Source organism: Callionymus lyra, chromosome 4 (genome assembly GCF_982586985.1).
Source record: "Callionymus lyra chromosome 4, fCalLyr1.hap1.1, whole genome shotgun sequence".
In the NCBI taxonomy this organism is placed as follows: domain Eukaryota; kingdom Metazoa; phylum Chordata; class Actinopteri; order Syngnathiformes; family Callionymidae; genus Callionymus; species Callionymus lyra.
Window position 1 is genome coordinate 18,116,326 of NC_141821.1, and position 18,981 is coordinate 18,135,306.

The following is an 18,981-nucleotide window of genomic DNA, read 5'->3' on the forward strand; positions in this document are numbered from 1 at the left end:
ATTCTATTCGCGGACCAACGTCCAGATTAAAAATAAAGTCAATATACAATGGCATGACCTTCAAATACTACTATGTATGTTTGATTGTATGCTGACGATGTTGTTCTGTATGCGTGTGTCTTCTAGCTCTTAGAGACTGTGTGAGTTTGTGTATTATTTATATGGAGTGAGAAACACAAGTTTTGTTTCTTATTTTCACTGGCCAAGATTCACCAGTCACATAAATAAGTAAAACACCTTTCATGCAATAATGATCATTAAAACAGTTGTCCCTGGGGGGCTGGGGGCCACTGCTTTGAACGAGCCACGTGTTGTTGTTTGGTAACTACACATGAGGGTGTTGTGGAAAAAAAAAAGTCATCTCTCTCAGTGAGTGACGTTAACATCAGGTCTGACGAGAACAAGATGTTTCATGAGAGCTTGCCAAACCGTTCCGTGCGAGACTCACAGAAGTCACACGTGGACCATTTTAGTTTGGGATATCATATGACTCTCCAGACCTCTCTCTACACACAACCATCTCAGCTGCCATTTTGAAGTGTTCGTTTGAGCCTCACACACCTTCAACACTCTTTATTTGCATCAAAGTCAAAGTGGTCACGTGACCATAACTGGTTGAGCATGATTTGTTGTGGAGCGACTCAGACCCTGAGGGCCTTCACAAGGGATCCTTTTATCTGTACGACAAAGAGTGTTGCTGTGAATTTAAGTCAGGATAAAACACTATCGGTACGCAAACTGGGTAATACAATGTGTGATTTAGGGACATGTAGTGAGTCGGCTCACCAGTAGGGGTCACTGCGCCCTTGAATAAAACGTGTTGAATTTCTCGTTTTAAGTGGTTTGTAGTCAATGAAAGTGACTCACGGGGATAATAGGTTTAATGGTTCGGTGTGACACAGAAACGACTGACACGTATACGGGTTTCAAACGGTATAAATAATCGATTTAAATTAAAATTAAATTAATAAGTAAATAAGTATTGAAACAAGAATAAGCCCCGCCTCCTTCAGCACGTCAACCAATCGTCATCTTAATTTGCTCGTCTTCGGGAAGTGTCATAAAACACAAGCGTTTTTTTGCTTCCTTTGTTTGTAGTTTTTTAGTTTTCGACGTTTCAAAAGAGGAAAATTAAAGCCTGGTTTGCGGTTGGGTTGTTATAGCAACCGGTTGTCAATCAAATATTTGTCACATATTTCAACCAATCAGGGACGAGGGGCGTGGCTACCGCGTGGGTAATCCGAACTCGGATCGTGTGAACTGTGACAGTCCAACTTAGACTTGCTTCGAAGGAGGACCCACTCACTCCTCACCCGTCCCGCCCGAACCACTGGTAACTGGTGGACTTGCTTCTGGTTCTTATCAAAACCCGCTCATCTGTTTCTACTCTTTCTTGCAGCTCCAAAGGCCAGCATGTCTCAAAAAGCCACCAACGGGGTTCCGTCCTCCGACAAGATCCTGACCCTGGACAACATGAACCCCAACGTGAGGCGGGTCGAGTACGCGGTCCGGGGTCCTATTGTGTACCGGGCCCTGCAGATCGAGAAGGAGCTGAAGGAAGTAAGTGCAAAAGTTTCTGCAAGAAACGTAAATTTTTTTTTCAAAACGAGTGTTTACATCCCTGTCATTCCGCCACACATGGTGTCACGTGCCAAAGGAACCGGATGTTGTGGCTGATGTATGGTCACAGCTTGTTCCTAGTTCATGTAATATTTCAAACTTGCACAGCTCTTGAATTGAAAGTCAAATTAATAAACACCATGTTACTATATAATGGCACATTAGTGTGAATAGTGTAGAGACATTGTTTCTAAACTTTTAAAAGTTCTTCTCAACATGTTGACCTTCTGGTCCTGCAAAGGTAGAACTCCAATAATAGCAGGATGACGACACGAGAACAAAAAAAACACGTCTACAGTTCTGCACGCCAACAAAGAACTGACATAAATCAGTCTTCAAATTATTTTTTTCCAGCTCACGAAAAAGACCAGTTTGTCTGACCGATGGTAAGTTTTATGGGTTCAACATCAGGAGTATTTGTGGTATGTCCATTACTTCCCCCGCAGAACACAACTACTCACGTTACATTCTAATGTGGTGCTATTGATCCAATGGAAGCCAGGAATGTTTGACACAAGTGTTCTTCAGAGACGTGATGCAACACTCCCAGTATTTTCACTCTTGCTTCTCCCTACGAGGGGAGGGTTTTGAAACCAGGACAGGGTTGTAGCCTGAGGTTCCTGCAGGATCATGAGTAGAACTCTCCTCGGCAAAGTGTATTACATAAGAATTGAGGCGACTCCTCCGTCCGGCTTTGTCTCACTGGGTGAAGCCGGTCCCTCCTCCACCCCCTGGAGGAAGATCATTGGACAGTTGCGGGCTGAGGCCCTTCTCTTTAGTGGAGGTTCTTTACAAACAAGTCCGGCTTTGTGATGTAGTTCCTGGGGAACCAGATCTGTTAGTGAAGATCTACTTGTTTGTCTTCACTGACAGTTTAACGTGGCTTAAATATCAGTGATCGCACTCATCAGTGCTCATTAAAAGCCCCCAAATAACTTTTTCACTTAGGATAATAAGAATCTGAGTTATTGTTTTAAAATAGGCAAATGTAACGTCTTCATGTCCCCTGTAAAATGTTCATTTCCATCTTGTAGCTGTTCCATTTTTCTTGCTTCCATTCATTGTTGGTTTAAAATCAATGTTTCCCTATTTCTTGTTCTTTAGTTCTATGTTTAAACTCTTGCTTTTTGCATTCTTATTTGAATTTTATTTTGAACGAAGCAACTAGATCTTTCCGAAACATTCTTTTAAATCTCTTCCTTTCTGGCTCTCGTGTTGAACACTGATACCAAGAAAAAACGCTCCAGCAAAACCTCAGGAAACCAGTTCCTGATTCAAACCTCACTCACTTTAAATGTGTAAGTAACTGGAATGCTGCCATGTTAACATGGCCTTAACCCTCAAGGCCTTGAAATGTGTTTGTTCGAACCCACGTCATTTCTACCTCTGCTCTGTTTTCACTGGGTTTAAGGTCGGATGGGTTAAAATGACCAGTTTCTCTGTGAGGACACATCCTGTGTTGTTGCAGAATTGAACGGTTTTAAGTGAAAACTCAGCAGATTTAAGTTGCTCATGATCACAGTCCTCGTATGAACCTCTTGACTTCAGGCACGAGGAGCCGGATGCTAATTTAGGCCTGGTCGTCAGCCGCTGGAAAGTCTTCTTTGCGTCATTGTTTTGTTGACTGTGGCTCAACAGAACGTTTATATAGGTCAATTTAATCCTGCTTGATAGTTTATTACTGTCTTAATGTTGTCTTAGGGTGTTTGGTGTCCTTGTTTGTTTTGTTGGATAACATTAATAAATATAATTATTTAATATTGATGAAAAATGTTTTTTGTAAATGATGTGCGAGGATGTGATTGATTTTTCATTGAATACTTATTTTATTTAAAAAGATAAAACTTGATTATTTCTGGATTACTCTAAAACTGAATCTATTTAATGTCAGAAGCTGATTTTTTTTTTATTGGTCTCTGGCACTGACTGGGACTTTTGTAATTACAGCTTATAACTGGTTTGTCGGTAGCGTTACAGAAATATGTTGATGCTTTTGGGCATGAGGTGTCGTAAATTTGGAACAAAAGTCTAACCCGGTCCAGCTGTTGCTGACCATGTTAAAGAGGTCACTAAAACAACAATCGTATTTTGTTTCACCTCCTGGTCTGCTAATTGCTGGATGCTTGGAAGGTTGAACGGTCAAGATGAAACGGGTACTGAAGTGCTAGTGTCTCGTAACATGCGCATGAAACTAAGACACCTGTGAAGCTACAATTAGAGGCTTTTAAACTTATTTTTGTCTGCAGTCATCAAATAAGAAGGAATGTTGAAGAGACACAAGTAGAGAAGTTAACATTTGTTGCTACCAGACTGCTTCCTGTTGGCACTGTAATTTGAATGTCTGATGAAAGTATGTAGACATGTCGGAACCAGAGCAGAACATTCATATTTTGCTTCCTATGTTGTCAAGGTCACACAAATACTATCTTGTTTAGGGTGTGCAAGAATCTGGAAATAAGATGTGTATCACGATACAGGGGCAACAATACGATGAATTGGGATTATAATGCGAAACTATATTTGTAGTGTTATTAAGTACTTGACTCTGGTGTTGCTGAATTTACAGAAAAAAAGAAATGTGTGTAACTATTATCATTTGTTTTGAAACCAAAATATGTCTGAACATCAACTTTTAAAAGCAGCTGGAATCGACTGTATCCTCTCGTCCTCAGTCATCGCGGGATATCATTCCTTGAGATGTGGAAGACAAAATGATTGACGTTTTATTGCAGTACAACACTGAACAAGCATGTGAAAAATGTCATTCAACACGCACTAAATTGAACCATACAAACCATAAAGGGTAAAAAAAAAACTTTATTGATCCCTCATAAAAGAACTGTGATCAAAAAATACAATAGGATTTGAAAGCCTAAGTAAGTAAGGAGGTTAGTAATAGTTATTGTAAAACGCCTTTCAAAACAGGGTCACAAAGCACTTTAACAATCAAAAACGGTACACGGTTAAAATATATACTTTAAAAGGCAAGAAAAAAGAAAATAAACATAAGAGTTTATTATTTGTACAAAGGCAGTATTACAGTACAGTTCTGTTATTTCATTTTTGCTGGGAAAAAGGGTGTTGACATTCAATCCCCACATTTGCTCGCCAGGATTCTGGGTGTGTGTCTCGGTCACAGAACAGATGAAATTACCCAAACAAAGCGTTTTCTCTGTCTCGGATCAATCGCTGCTGTGTTTGGTTCAAGTCCCATCGTTGCATAACAGGTGATCGGAGGAAATCACAGAGACTCAGTGAGACGTGATAGCGTTGATATTATGTGGTTCGGGTACCAGCGGGGTGCACTGGACCGGTACTCGGATCTGGTTTGTGTTTTTTAATCTGTGCCTGGCGATGACGGGGCTGATCTCAGGGACCAGCTGGCAGCAGAACAGACGCCTCTTTGTAGCCCGAAGACGAGCAGTGCACAATTAGTTAGAAATTAAAGGATCTTTTCGTGACATGAGTTCTGTCCCAGATACATTGTAAATATTGAATGTTTGTTTGTTCGTACGTGTACAGAACCTCTTAATCTTTCAGATTAGGGAGTGTGTTCAGTGATGGATTTGTGAGTGAGATTGACATTCCACTGAACTTGTGTGTCGTGAAAAACAAAACACATTTGTTATAATCATGGATGGCATATTATCCCATTAAGCAGCACAAATGTTATGTTGCATAAGGAGAACAGGGGTTTCATTCATGTATATTCCTAATCCAATATGGTCGGGTTCTTAAACTTCAGGTCGGTTTTAGATCCGGATTCTCTCTCTGATGAAGCTTCAGAGTTAGTGTGTTTGGTATTTGTAGACAGTAGATACTGTGGTTTATGCTGCTGGATTTATAAAGTTCTGTTTACTAGTTGATGTACATATCGGAGCTATACAAAATTGTGTTGCATAATAGAATGTCAACCTCGAGACCAACCTTAGAACATGATCAACATGAAATGTCACATTTCAGTCACAAGTTTCAAGTGGCACAGGTCTTGGTCCTCTTACTCTTTCTCGTCTTCCTTTGTTTTAGTCCAAGCTCTCGCTTGATGAAGTTTAATGCTTTGCGTGTCAATTTGATTCTATTTCTTAACTTCATTATTTAAGAAAACACCAATTTATTGTAAAGCCTTTTAAAATAATTATTAAATGGGTTCTTCCACGTGTAAATGCCAATTCCACTTTGTTGCATAAGATACGCCTTTAATATTTACAATATACCACTTATTAATTTAACTGAATTAGCTAAACTGAAGGCTAATACTTAACATCCAAGTAGTTACAGCTGTTCGCTTGAACGTCTTACAACATACCTCTGCAGTGTGTCTTCACAAAGTTTAACGACTTGTGCTTCAGTAGTTGAACGACCAACTAAGGTCAACGTTGATAAATATTTTGTCGTCTCTGTTTAGCAAACGTGATCCTTGTTTGTCTGTCACGGGATGATCTTAAAATCCTACAACAAGGTATTTGTGCAGCAAACATCATGTGCATCGTGTTGCTTGTTTACCGCTCCTTTGTGTTTGTTTCAAAATGTTGACGTTGATGTAGGTAAACGGGTTTGAACTCGCTTTTAGGAGTTTGTTGTCTCTTCCATGTTAAGATGTTATCATCTAAAAGTGCCAGTAAACAATTCTTAATGGTGAACTACCTGAAACGACGTTGAAGGATTTAGAAAAGAAAACATAAAACACTATGTTTTACTATTTAAATGTCAGGCAAGAAGAGAAAAAGCAGAGAAACAGATCGAGTTTATCTGCTGCATAAATGAACGCCAGCCTCTACTGTCACATTACCTCACTGATGGACGCTCAGCATTTGCGGGAAAGAGCCCATAGACTCCAACGCCGTGAGCTCTCAAGATCCAATTAGGCCCGGAAAAGATGATTTAAAAAAACCCTTCTGATTTAATAACCTGAAGGATGGACGGAGAAGCCTTTAAAAGAGAAGGAAGTGGATAAACACTGAGGAGCATTTGGTCATAAGATTCACGAGTCTGAAGAAAGTACCTGCCAGAGAGTCAGACGCATGGATGATGTTGTTAGATGGATGCGATAGTCTTTATCAGAGGAAGATAAGCTGCACTGTGGTTTACTGTGGCATTCCTCAAAACCAATACCACTCAAGTGTCTGCAAGGAGCTTTAGATCTGCTGATGCAGCTAAAAAGATGGACTCGGATAAGATTTATGCAGACAAAAGAAGTAACTGGACTGAAGATTTAATTGTGACGTGGTTTAATTCATGCAGTCAAAAAACGGAAGGTAAATAAAAGGAAGTAATTACTTCTAAAGCGCATTTCTCAGACCAGGGTCACAAAGCACTTAAACAATCAAAAATGATACACAGTTAAAATATATACTTTAAAAGGCCAAGAAGACGTAGAGACAAACGACAACAGCAGCAACAAGAAAATTAAGAGAATAGCTGCACAAATAAAAAGGTCTTAAGATGCTTCTTGAAGAAGTCAGTAGACTATAATAAACAATACAAATGTCAATATATAATAATAAATGTCCAACACAAATGAAAGTGCTCATGTACCAGAAGCCAAAATTACTGGCTTAAAATTAGTGTGGGTTAATGTTAAAATCTTTATTTGACATATAAGGTTTTTATCGTCTTCAACTCGTCTATTTAAGACTTGCATCTCCATTACCTCCCATGTATTTTGTGACGGCAGTGAGTCCTTGAATTGTCATCATCAAATAACCTTTTCTCATTCTGCTAAATGTTAAAGTCGAGACTGTTTGTCATTCAGCCAAATGTTTTTTCGTGATTAGAAAAACAAACTCCGAGATGATATTTCAATGTTTTTCTGCCTAACAACAGTGTTTGTGTTCTCTATCCATTATGAAGTTATTTGTGATGCAGATTATTCACAAAGATTTGAAACGACAGGATTTAATGGTTCACTCTTTTTTAAGCAATGGTAGTTAATGGGTAATCGTTATTTATGGCCCTAGTATTTAAGGGTCTTTTCCTTTACAACTGCAAAATGGTTATGGTGTTTGAAGTTCCTTTTCCTTCTCAGATAATGATCAGATGAAAAATGTATCTTAAACACTATTAAAGTAAAGTACACGCAACCATATTATTGGACATTTCGTTTGACCTTTCACCTTTTACACCTCCTTTTGAATAATCTCTTTTTAATCTTTCCACAGGGCGTCAAGAAGCCGTTCTCTGAAGTCATAAAAGCCAACATCGGCGACGCCCACGCCATGGGTCAGAGGCCGATCACTTTCCTCAGACAGGTCAGACCTGATTGTAGCTGTGGCCTCCAGCCTCGTGGAGTTCTCTGATCCAACCTGTACGAACTCTGAGGGGTTTGCTCCGTGTACCCCTGCAGGTCGTGGCCATGTGCACGTATCCAGAACTGTTGGACGACGTCAAGTTCCCCGACGATGCCAAGCAGAGAGCGAGGCGCATCCTCCAGGCGTGTGGAGGACAAAGTGTCGGTCAGTCACAGTTCCAGGATGAATGATTGATGGAGTCAGTTTGGCTGAATAAACACCTGCTCACAGGTGCCTACAGTGCCAGTCAGGGCATCGAGTGCATCCGGCAAGACGTGGCCCGATACATCGAGAAGAGGGACGGAGGCATTCCATCCAACCCAGACAACATCTATCTTTCGACCGGAGCCAGTGACGCCATCACTGTACGGAACACTCCAGTTAAAATCTGTTTGGTTTAGCTCCTGTCAATCATAAACCCGCTGATCTTTGCTCCTCTCCCACTTTTGGCAGACAGACCTTTGTCTGTCTTTGTGTACTTTTACTGTCGTATCAGACACTTGTATACCAAGTTTATACGTATACTAAAAGTATTTATGTGAGACCAACATTCTGACTAGAACCACAAGACTGTTACAGGCATCAATCTTAAGTGTGAATAAGTACTGATACTTGGTACTAGTGATGGGTTGATGAGGCTTCATGAAACAGACACTTTTTTATTCTACTGTTTCTTCTTTTTGAAAGATGGTCCACTAGATGGCACTCTCTGTTTTATAATATGTGGTTCTAATCTATTAATTCAATTAAACCTGACCAAACAGAGAGTGCCATCTAGTGGTCTTTCAATACTTAGACACTGTATAATAGTAAAAAAGTAATTTATATTTATAGAGCGCTTTTCCAGACCAAGGTCACAAAGAGCTTAAATAATCAAAACAATACTCAATAAAATATATACTTAAAAGGTAAGGATAACACAGAGAAAAACACAGGAGTCTCAGAAAATCGAGCCTGCATGAATAAAAGAGTCTTAAGATGTTTCTTGAAGGAGTCAGTAGATCATCAAACACAGAGGGAGAGAAAGATCGTTCCAAAGCTTAGGAGCAACAGCCTGGAAGAATTTCTCTCCTCTGGTCAGGAACCATCAGTAGAGTCTGATCTACAGGCATCAGAGCCCAAGCTGGGGTGTAAGTCTGGATCAGATCACTGATGTAAGTTCTGACCATGAATAGATCTGAAAGTAAGAACCAGAATTGAAAAATGTATCCTGAAAGAAACTGGCAGCCAGTGAAGAGTTTTAAGGATCGGAGAAATGTGAGTTCTTCTACTAGAGCGGGTCAGAATTCTCGCTGCAGAGTTTTGTATTAACTGCAGGCGAGACAGATCCTTCTTGTTTAGACATGAAAATAAACTGTTACAATAGTCTAAACGAGAAGACACAAACACATGGATTAAAAGATCCAGATCATGCTGTGACAACATTTTTAGTTTAGAGAGTTTTCTCAGTTGAAGGAAACAGTTTCTGTTTTTTTATACAGTGTCGAACTAGAGACATGTCTTTATCAAATACAACACCCAGGCTTCTCAGGCTCAGTTTGACAGACTGACCTAAGTCACCTAAGTACTGACTCAACCCTGGAATCTTATCATCAGAAGCAATAACCAGAGTTTCAGTTTTGTCCACATTTAGCTGCAAAGTGTTTTCACTCAGCCATTGTTTGATTTCTAGCAAACAATTGACTAAGCTGTTCAGCCTCTGGGGCTCAGTTGGATCAAAAGAGCAGTAGAGCTGGATCTCATCAGCAAAGATGTGGTAAGAAACATCAGGAAGTCTCTGAATGATTTTACCCAGCGGAGTCAAGTACAGCAAAAACAATAAAGGACCCAGAACATAACCTTGAGGGATTTCACAAAACAGATCTGTGACATTTCAATCTTAAATTTGTGCAAATAAGTTCAAAGAATCAAGTTCCTAAAGTGCACTTTGTCACTGTTTATTGACCCACTTTTCATTGCAATGAATACCAGTCAGTCCTTTGTCGACACTTTTTATGCCAACCATGCAATTCTTATCCGATTCTGAGGTCAGGCGGGTTTATTTAACCGCTATGGCTGTAAAGTTGAGTTCCTCCTGCAGGCGCTTTTTTTTTATTTTTATAGAGCAACTTTCTGTTACCACAGCAACCAGGGCGCTACCAGGACGAGCTAATTCTTGTGTCTCTCTCTAGACGATCCTGAAGCTGCTGGTCTGTGGCGAGGGCCGCACCAGAACGGGGGTCATGATCTCCATCCCACAGTACCCGCTTTACTCGGCCTCGCTGGCGGACCTGGCCGGCGTGCAGATCAACTACTACCTGGACGAGGAGAACTGCTGGAGTCTGAACGTGGCCGAGCTCAAGAGAGCCGTGGATGCTGCCAGAGAGCACTGCAACCCCAGGGTGCTCTGCATCATCAACCCGGGCAACCCCACCGGTGAGTCCTCTGACTCTGAGACCCACGACTGTCTGACGGAGACCATATATCACCTCATACAGAAGTGTTGTATCTGTGCGGCAGGTCAGGTCCAGAGCCGGCAGTGTATCGAAGACGTGATCCGGTTTGCCAAAGAGGAGCGACTCTTCCTCATGGCAGACGAGGTAACACTTTAATTCATAAGTAATTAATGTAAGTTTATATGAGATGCTAGAATCTCAAATACGTCCATGAAGCTTTTAAAACGTACACAAAAATGAAGTGAATAAGTCACATAATAACATGGTGATATTAAAAATATAAAATGGTACACAGGGAAAATTAGGGGTGTTGATGACATCACACAGTCTCACTGTTTTTGGGGGTTTGTTGGGGATACAAGCATTTTAAGGTAAAATTCTCTATAAAAGTAGTTTCTTACATTTTCATATCAGCAAATGTGAAATCATGTGAGGAATTAAATAGTTTGAAGATAAGTCAATAACAGACAAACGACCTTCAATGAGTATATACGTGCGGAAATTGAATATATTGGTGGTATAAGGTTATCGACTTATCCTTAAAACTAATCTAATCCCAAGTATGACCAAAATTTTTGTTGGAAAATTTTCACTGCACGTTGACGGTAAATAGTAAAAACACATTTTTTCGTTCAGTCAAAGAATCCAGGAAAAGACACAAATTGAATAAATAAATAAAAAGATTTTTATTATTTAAAAAAATACAATCACAGGTAAAAATAGGGCATATATGTGTTTTTAGTTACTATGTGAGCTTTCATATTGTATTAAGACAAACGATAATAATTTGTGCGATATCTAAGATTGATGTTTATATTCACGCTAACAGGAAGTAGAACTTCAAAATCAGGGCTAAATTCCTCAGAAGGTTAATTTAAGTTTGTGAGGTTTTCTTGTTACGTTGTGTTGCTTCTAGTCTCTATATTCAACACAAACTAACAGCCAAAGACTCGTCTGGGTTTGTTCAGGTGTACCAGGACAACGTCTACGCCGACGGCTGCAAGTTCCACTCCTTCAAGAAGGTCTTGTTTGAGATGGGACCAGAGTTCTCCGACGTGGTGGAGATGGCTTCTTTCCACTCCACGTCCAAGTGCTACATGGGAGAGTGAGGCTTATTTTTTTCCCTTGTGTAATGAGATCACAGCTCTGTCGTTGTCGTGACCATGTTTCCTGTCCAGGTGTGGTTTCCGAGGAGGCTACATGGAGATTATCAACATGGATCCCCAAGTCAAGGCCCAGCTCACCAAGCTGGTCTCGGTCCGACTGTGTCCGCCCGTGCTGGGTCAGGCTCTGCTGGACCTGGTGGTCAACCCCCCGCAGCCGGAGGAGCCCTCGTACAACGAGTTCATGAAGGTACACACAAACACACACACACACAAACACACAAACACGCACACACTTGGCGCCGCAGTTCTTGTGAAGAGTCCAACAATATTTTTCTTGTGGTGCATAATTCAGACGATGAGAGCTGCAGAGGTTTGTTAACGACTTCTGCATTAATAATATACGAAGTCATTATCGGTCAGAATCATAGCAGATGTTTAGAAGCTAATAATGTATATATTTTTTTCATTTAGGTTAATTTTGTTTCCCTTCTTATTTGTAAACTATTATTTTTATAGGCCATTTTCTACTTAATATCTTCTATAAAATTCATTAATTAAATTATTTTCCTTTTTTACGCTTTACTAAATGTTTTGAATCATTTTGTATTTTGAATTTATTGTTATTAATGTTTGTATTATGTCACATTTAATTGACCAATGATTCTCTTTCCCAAAGCATCCGAGATCAGCTCAAGCATCCAATTATGAAACCAGCATAGTGTTCCTTTTTTATTTAATTTTTTAATTTTTTATAAATTCCATCTTTTATCCAACACTCATCTAACATAATTTTCATTCATGAAATCTGCAAAATGTTCTTGATTTTCTTAATCTAATAAAAAATTTAACAAACAAACTCAAATGTGCAATTTTCCAAAATATCCGTCAGAAACTTTTGTAAAAAAAATGACTTTATACAAGTTTGTTTTTCTAAATGAGTGACTCAGCGTCTGATCTCGGCTGTGTGTTCACGTCAGGTGTTTGACCCCAAATGTGTTTGTTAAGAACTGACTGTATTTATTCCAGCGAACTTACTTCTGAGTTCAGTAAACTTTGACGCAAACGACAATGTCTTCACTTTGGTTTTCTAAATCTGACGCTCCTTCCTCACTCTCAGGAACGGAATGCAGTTTTATCAAATCTGGCAGAGAAGGCCCAACTGACGGAGCAGATGTTCAACACAATACCGGGGATCATCTGTAACCCGGTCCAGGGAGCCATGTACACCTTCCCTTGCATCAGCCTGCCACAGAAGGCCATCGACAAGGCGAAGGTGTGAACACGCAAACGAAATGCACGCGGTTAAAAATACAGCTCTACACGTAACCAAGCCTTGATAACCGTCACACGTACAAAAGTGTGTCTGGCAAACAAGAAGGTTAGATGCATTTAAACTCAACTGGTTGTTCCTCCACAGGAACTGGGTCAAGTCCCTGACATGTTCTACTGCATGAAGCTGCTGGAGGAGGAGGGCATCTGTCTGGTTCCCGGGAGTGGATTCGGGCAGAGAGAGGGAACGTTTCACTTCAGGTGAGTCGACGCTGAAAGTCTTGCTCGAACTTCTCAATTCTCTGCCTGCTTCAACTTGCTTTCCGTTTATATCGCAGCAACATTTTAACATTTTGAACTTTGATGCTTTTGTTTTGAAAATGTTTGCAAGATAATGTGAAGTTTGAGGCGTCAGATGGTAAAGGTCTAAAACTGTTATAGAGCGCCCTCTAGCGGACTGTTAATACATAGTCTTAAAACGACCGGTAATGAGGTAAAAGCTGCTGCTCTGCTCTTGTGTCCAGGATGACCATCCTCCCTCCCACTGAGAAGCTGAAGTACATGCTGAACAAGATCAGGGAGTTTCACCAGAGATTCACAAAAGAGTTCTCATAAAAGATGTGCATATGTTAGAAAGTGCCTTTTTAAAAAAAAAAAAAACATCTCAGTCATTCAGGTGTCAAGATTTGCAGCACGAGATGCACTTTTCCTGAATGTCAGTGAATTTTATAACTTCAGTGTCAAAAGCTGCTGCTGTTGTAACGTCGGTCCTGCCAACAGTTGCCAATTTGTGTCAGATCTGAACATTGTCTTGTAAAGTTTCACTCTGAATGTGAATAAATCCCTAAAACATTGTGTTCATTCGTCACGACAAACACACGTGTGCTCGGATGTGTTCCTGGTTTATTTAAAAAGATTGGTCAGTGCTCACAGGCTTCCAGAAATTACAAACGCCCCCCCCCCCCGAACAGAAACTAAAAGACGGATCACCATGACAACTCAGTAACTGCTGCCACTACCTTCACCAACACTCTCAGAGTTCTTAGGTTCTCAGCAGAACCTCTCAAAGTTCCACTTTGGTTCTCGACAACTTGGTCGCGTGTTGCTCCACGAACTTGCTGAAATCGTCCACAGTTCTCGGACCACCCTCGAACTTCACCGGCTTCTGCTTGTTGTCGCTCGGAGCGAAGTAGATGGTGGGGAAGCCAGACACCGCGTAGCTGTCGTGGGGGATGTCGTTGGCCGTGGCGTCCATCTTTGCGATCACCAGGTTCTTCTCAGACTTGTACTTCTTGGCCAGAGCCACGTACTCGGGTTCCAGCTTCTTACAGTGACCGCACCAGGGGGCGTAGAACTCGATCAGCACGTCCTTCTGAGGGTCCATGACGATCTGGTCGAAGGTGTTTCCCACCACCACCTTCACCGGCCCCTTGTTCTTCGGAGTGGGCTGAGACTTAATGATGGCCCTCAATTTACCTGCAGACACACGGAGCAAAAAAAAAAAGTTTAATGGATCAATCAATGTACTTTTAGAAAGTTATTGTTTTTTTTACCTTAATAATCTAAACTGACTGCTGCATATTTAGTTTATGTAAAGCACGTATTTGAAGCTTCTGCTTGAGCAAAGTCTAAACTCTGGCTGTTCATCGGCTCCACAAAAACATTTCCTTATTGATCAAGCAGATAGTTTCAAATATTGATCACAAATACTGCAACAATGCTGTCTCATCATAATTTGTTGGTGAAACATTATGCAAGTATATCAGTGTCATCGGAATATTGAACGGTTGAATTTAACGTTTAAAATCTTTGGATTTGTTTGTCGAATATTTTTTATAAGAAAAATTCAATAAATTCCTTAATTTAAAGGTTATATTTGTTTTTGTATTATTGAGTTGTACAAGTTTGCTACAAAGTTTGCAATTCCAATAATACATTAAAATATATATAATAATAAATAAATATACGTTTTATATTTATTTTATGATTTGTATCTTATAACTCAAATATACAATTTTTATAATAGTGAAGGTTTTATATTAAAAATAAAAGACTACAAAAACATACATTTTTGAATTATTGGAATTTGAACACAAACCATCTGTAAAAAGCTTCTTATTCGTTTTGTAAATGATTTAAAATCAATTATTAAAATGTATATTTAACCTGTCAATATACAATTTCAATTAATTTCAAAAGAAATATTCACTGCTTAGAATGGATCATTTCAGAAAGAAGAAAACCTAAGGTTTAAATACAGAAATGTTAAACTCAATATTCTGAAGGCACTGATCTACTTTCATAAAACGTCAACCTCTTAAAACGGTTTAAAACGTTCAAAAAAAAAAAAAAAAAAAAAAAAGTTTTGGAAGCCTCCTCAATATTGCTGTGGTTTGTCGCCTCCTGCAGGACTAACATGATATCGTCATCACAGTAGGATTGATTTGTCCCAATATAGTGACGTCGTGTAGAAAAATGTATTCATGTTTTATCCTCCGAGAGTTCACCCACCTTTCTTAAAAGCTGTGACGAAGTCTCTCAGCACATCCGAGTCAAACTCTTCCGGCTCCATGGCAAACTTTTTACCGCCGTCAGCCAGGATGGCCACGTTCACCTCCTCTCCACTCTCGCTCAGGCCCAGACTCTTCAGCTCGTCGGCGAAGTCTTCCTCGTCGGCGATGGCAAAGGCGTACTCCGGGAAGTCGTTGGCCACTTCCAGCACCTTGGACCTCCAGAACTGTGTCGCTGAAACACCAAGTTAGAAGCGTCACGAGTGCGGTCAGGTGAGACGTTAACAATCCAGCGAGAGAGAAACTCACCTTTCCTGAAGTCGAAACTGAAGTCCACGCTGTAGTAGACCACCACCAGGGGTCTCTTTGTGTAGCGTTTGGCGTCATTGCTGGGTTTCCTGTGGCCCACCAGAGGAACCACGTGCTTTTTGAAGAACTCCTGAACGTCGGACACTTCTGTAGCATCCTGGAGTCCAACAAGAAGAAAAGTTTCATCACGTGGTCAAGGACACGTTGTGAAAGAAAAGAAAAAAGTACCTCCAGCTTAAGTTTCTGAGACGCCGGCTCAAACTTGGAGCGGAACTTTTCGGGCTGGACAATAACAACATGACCAGGTGAGGATTTGAGCAGTTTGGCCACGTCCGCGGTGAAGGAGTGACGGAAGGTGAAGTCTTCTCTCAGAGAGTTACCTGCAGGACAAATCATTAGGTGTTATAATGATCCACGACAATCATGTCGACGGTTCAGGCAACAGAGCATCTACTCACAGGCCTCCAGGAAGATCTCAAAGCTCTTGTCGTCCTCGCCGCTGAACAGACCCACGATGACGGCGTCGTCTCCGTCCTTGATGAGCTCCTGGACTTGTTTGACTGCCTGAACCTGCTTGGATGGAGGACCGGCCTGCTCGCCCATGTAGTTCACGATACCTGACGAGGAAGAGAAGAAGAAGTTGACTGATCGTGTTTGATATTTGACCATCGCTGAGACTAAGTATTATGAAAATCTGCATAGAAAGTCCAAAAAATGTTACATATTTAAAAAATGTAAAAAAGGATCTCAATATAAAAGTTCAGGTCCTGGTAGAAATACCAACGCTAAGACAGGTTCAAGACAACCGAAAATGTGATTTTCTGACATTTAAAAGTCAGAAAAAGATATGTTAAAAAGTAAGAAAATATACTCAAAATGAAAAGCTCTAAAATTGAAAAAAAAAATGCAGCAAAACTAAAGTTCTTGAGTCTCCAATTTATAAATATATTATATGGAAAAAATGTTACAATGGTCTGATGCACACAATACGTTTTTTTTAACATTAACATGCAAATATTACATTGTTTTTTCATTTTTAAGGTTGCAATTAAATTTCCTATCACTAGATGGCAGCACTCATTACATCTTACGCAGCCAAAGGAATAATATAATTCCGCAAGATCCCAGCGGTGACTTAGGATGAGAGGATACAGTAGACTCCAGCCGCTTTTAAAGCTGATGTTTGGACTAATTTTGTCTTTCAGTTTTATTAATTCAAACAAAAGAGGATGGAACAATAGCGTTCCGAGGTTTATGCAAGTCCATCAAAATATATCGCGTCTTGAGCCGATTATATCGTGTATCACTAGAGCCCAGAGACAGAAAAGTGTAAACAGCAGTGTGAGACATGACAAATTATAATTACATCACATGTCACTCTATGACTTTAACACCAAATAAAACTCACCAAATCGCTCTCTGGGTCCATTGTAGTCAAACATCTTTCCCTTCCTGAAGATCTTCAGAGTCGGGTAGCCGGACACGTCGAAGCGTGTGGCGAGGTCGTTCTCAGCGGTGGCGTCCACTTTGGCAAGAAGGATGGGAGGAGTGCGCTGGCTCAAGTCCTGAGCCGCCTTCTCATACTCCGGAGCCAAACTCTTACAGTGTCCACACCTGCCGCGCAGAACAAACATGAAGCGATGCAGGAACACAACGCTCGCAGCCGATTGGCTCTGTTGATCTGCTCACCATGGGGCGTAGAACTCCACCAGGATGATGTCGGCATCGTTGACCACCTCATCAAAGTTTTGCTCGGTCAGAACCAGAGTGGCCTCCGGAGGAGGTTTCCAATCCGGCTGAGATATTTCCTTCACTCGCGCAACGATGGCTGCAAGAACACAGAAGCAACTAGATGTTTTAAATTCCATTAAACAGGTTTAGGAGGCTTCAGCTCACCATCCTGAGATCTCGCTCCATCATAGTCCACAGGCTTTCCATTTTTAAAAATCTTAATGGTGGGATAACCCGACACGTCGAACCTGCCGGACACAACTTTGGCTTCAGTGGCGTCGACTTTAGCCACAGGTATCGGCGGCTCGTTGTCCTTCAGCGCCTGGGCGATCTGCTCGTACTCTGGTACGAACTGTTTACAGTGGCCACACCTGGAGTAGAAGAAGACGGTGAACGTTCAGAAATTAAAAAGATAAATGATAGTGTGAACAAAACACACACCATGGAGCATAGAACTCGACCAGGACAGTGTCTTTCCCTTCCATGAACGTGTCAAAGTTTCCGTCCGTGAGGACCAAAACGCCGTTCTCCTCTTTGACCTCCGTGTCGTCGTCTTCCTCACCGTCGGTGTCAGAGTCATCCTCCTGATCCTCAGTGTCCTCGGGGTCATCTTCAGAAACAACACAAGACAGCACCTTTACAAATGTGACTCATGCAACAACGAAAAAGGGAATTAGGAAGGGCTTCAATAATATACATAAAAGGGGTCCAATAGTTTAACACAGGTAGACTATTAATTGCTATAAATTATATGTATATAAATAAAACATAATAAGCCTTTCATGTACATTAGCTACATTAGCTTGACGATTAGCTTGTTAGCGAAAGTATTTGGGAAACACGAACACAAGAGAAAAACGATACGTAGTTCCGCGTTTCTTTTGCACGACAACATTGGACAGAATATGTATAGAAAATAAAGAGAATGAAAATAAAAACAAGACGTACCGTCTTCACATCTGACTGAAGACAACTGTGCAACGCCGAGGAGCACCAGGAGCAGCAAAGCGCTTTTCTTCATCACTTACGAATGAGGCGGTGTTCTTATCTACAAGGTACGGTTTTTAAGTGTGTATGACGAGGGGTCGAAGCTTCTGACAGGATCGACAGGATCTACAAGATCGAGTTGGTCTCCAGCTTCCATACACAGTGATACAGAATCACGCCGCCGCCTCCTCCAGCCTGCCACTTGTCTGACCTGCCACGTCGCGATTGGCTCTCGCTTAGGACCGTCGACCAATCAGAGGTCGCCACTAGTATCCTGAAGCGGAAACGTTGTCGCTTGCTATTGGTCAGTTTCTGCTGCACGGCTTCCTGTTTGTCAGCAAGTTTGACAAGTTTGTTAAACAAAAGCACTTACATACTTTTTTTCTTCAGTTTATCTGTGCAACGAGTTTTTATTTTATTTTATGAAAAATGCTGCTTGTTAAGTAATTATATTATTGTATTGCACAAATGTGTATTTTAAAAGATGTTGGTCAATTTAGGTCAAAACATCCCATTTAGCAAATTAAATGATATAATTCAAGTTGGTAGTCACAGTTAAATCTACCTTAAAACCCCTATGGATACCATTAAACATACTTAAAACTATTCAGAGAATCACAAAGTTGTGCATTTCTGTAAGTTCACTAGTCATTACACAACTTTATTTTATCAACAAGTGCAACAGGGTGTTGGTTTCTTCCTTCAATAAATATATGACAAAGGGTGT

The 18,981-nt window shown here is 40.6% G+C and overlaps 2 protein-coding genes across 2 annotated transcripts; one reads left to right on the forward strand and one right to left on the reverse strand.

The window, feature by feature from the left end:
- Nucleotides 1-1,222: 1,222 nt before the first annotated feature.
- LOC148081961 (alanine aminotransferase 2-like) lies at nucleotides 1,223-13,574 on the forward strand. Its single transcript, XM_087789027.1, has 12 exons — nucleotides 1,223-1,333; nucleotides 1,400-1,560; nucleotides 7,779-7,868; nucleotides 7,964-8,072; nucleotides 8,139-8,272; nucleotides 10,079-10,322; nucleotides 10,407-10,486; nucleotides 11,311-11,447; nucleotides 11,521-11,695; nucleotides 12,566-12,721; nucleotides 12,866-12,978; nucleotides 13,242-13,574. The coding sequence occupies exons 2-12, from the start codon at nucleotides 1,414-1,416 to the stop codon at nucleotides 13,330-13,332; spliced, it is 1,476 nt and encodes a 491-aa protein (XP_087645153.1). The 5' UTR covers nucleotides 1,223-1,333; nucleotides 1,400-1,413; the 3' UTR covers nucleotides 13,333-13,574.
- A 29-nt stretch (nucleotides 13,575-13,603) lies between these two features.
- On the reverse strand, nucleotides 13,604-18,442 carry pdia4 (protein disulfide isomerase family A, member 4). Its single transcript, XM_087789026.1, has 10 exons — nucleotides 18,216-18,442; nucleotides 17,709-17,877; nucleotides 17,433-17,638; nucleotides 17,226-17,364; nucleotides 16,945-17,150; nucleotides 15,995-16,153; nucleotides 15,765-15,916; nucleotides 15,537-15,693; nucleotides 15,229-15,462; nucleotides 13,604-14,193 (listed from the first exon to the last, which is right to left on the reverse strand). Exons 1-10 carry the CDS (start codon nucleotides 18,286-18,288, stop codon nucleotides 13,781-13,783), a joined length of 1,908 nt encoding a protein of 635 aa, XP_087645152.1. The 5' UTR covers nucleotides 18,289-18,442; the 3' UTR covers nucleotides 13,604-13,780.
- Between the last annotated feature and the right edge of the window lie 539 nt (nucleotides 18,443-18,981).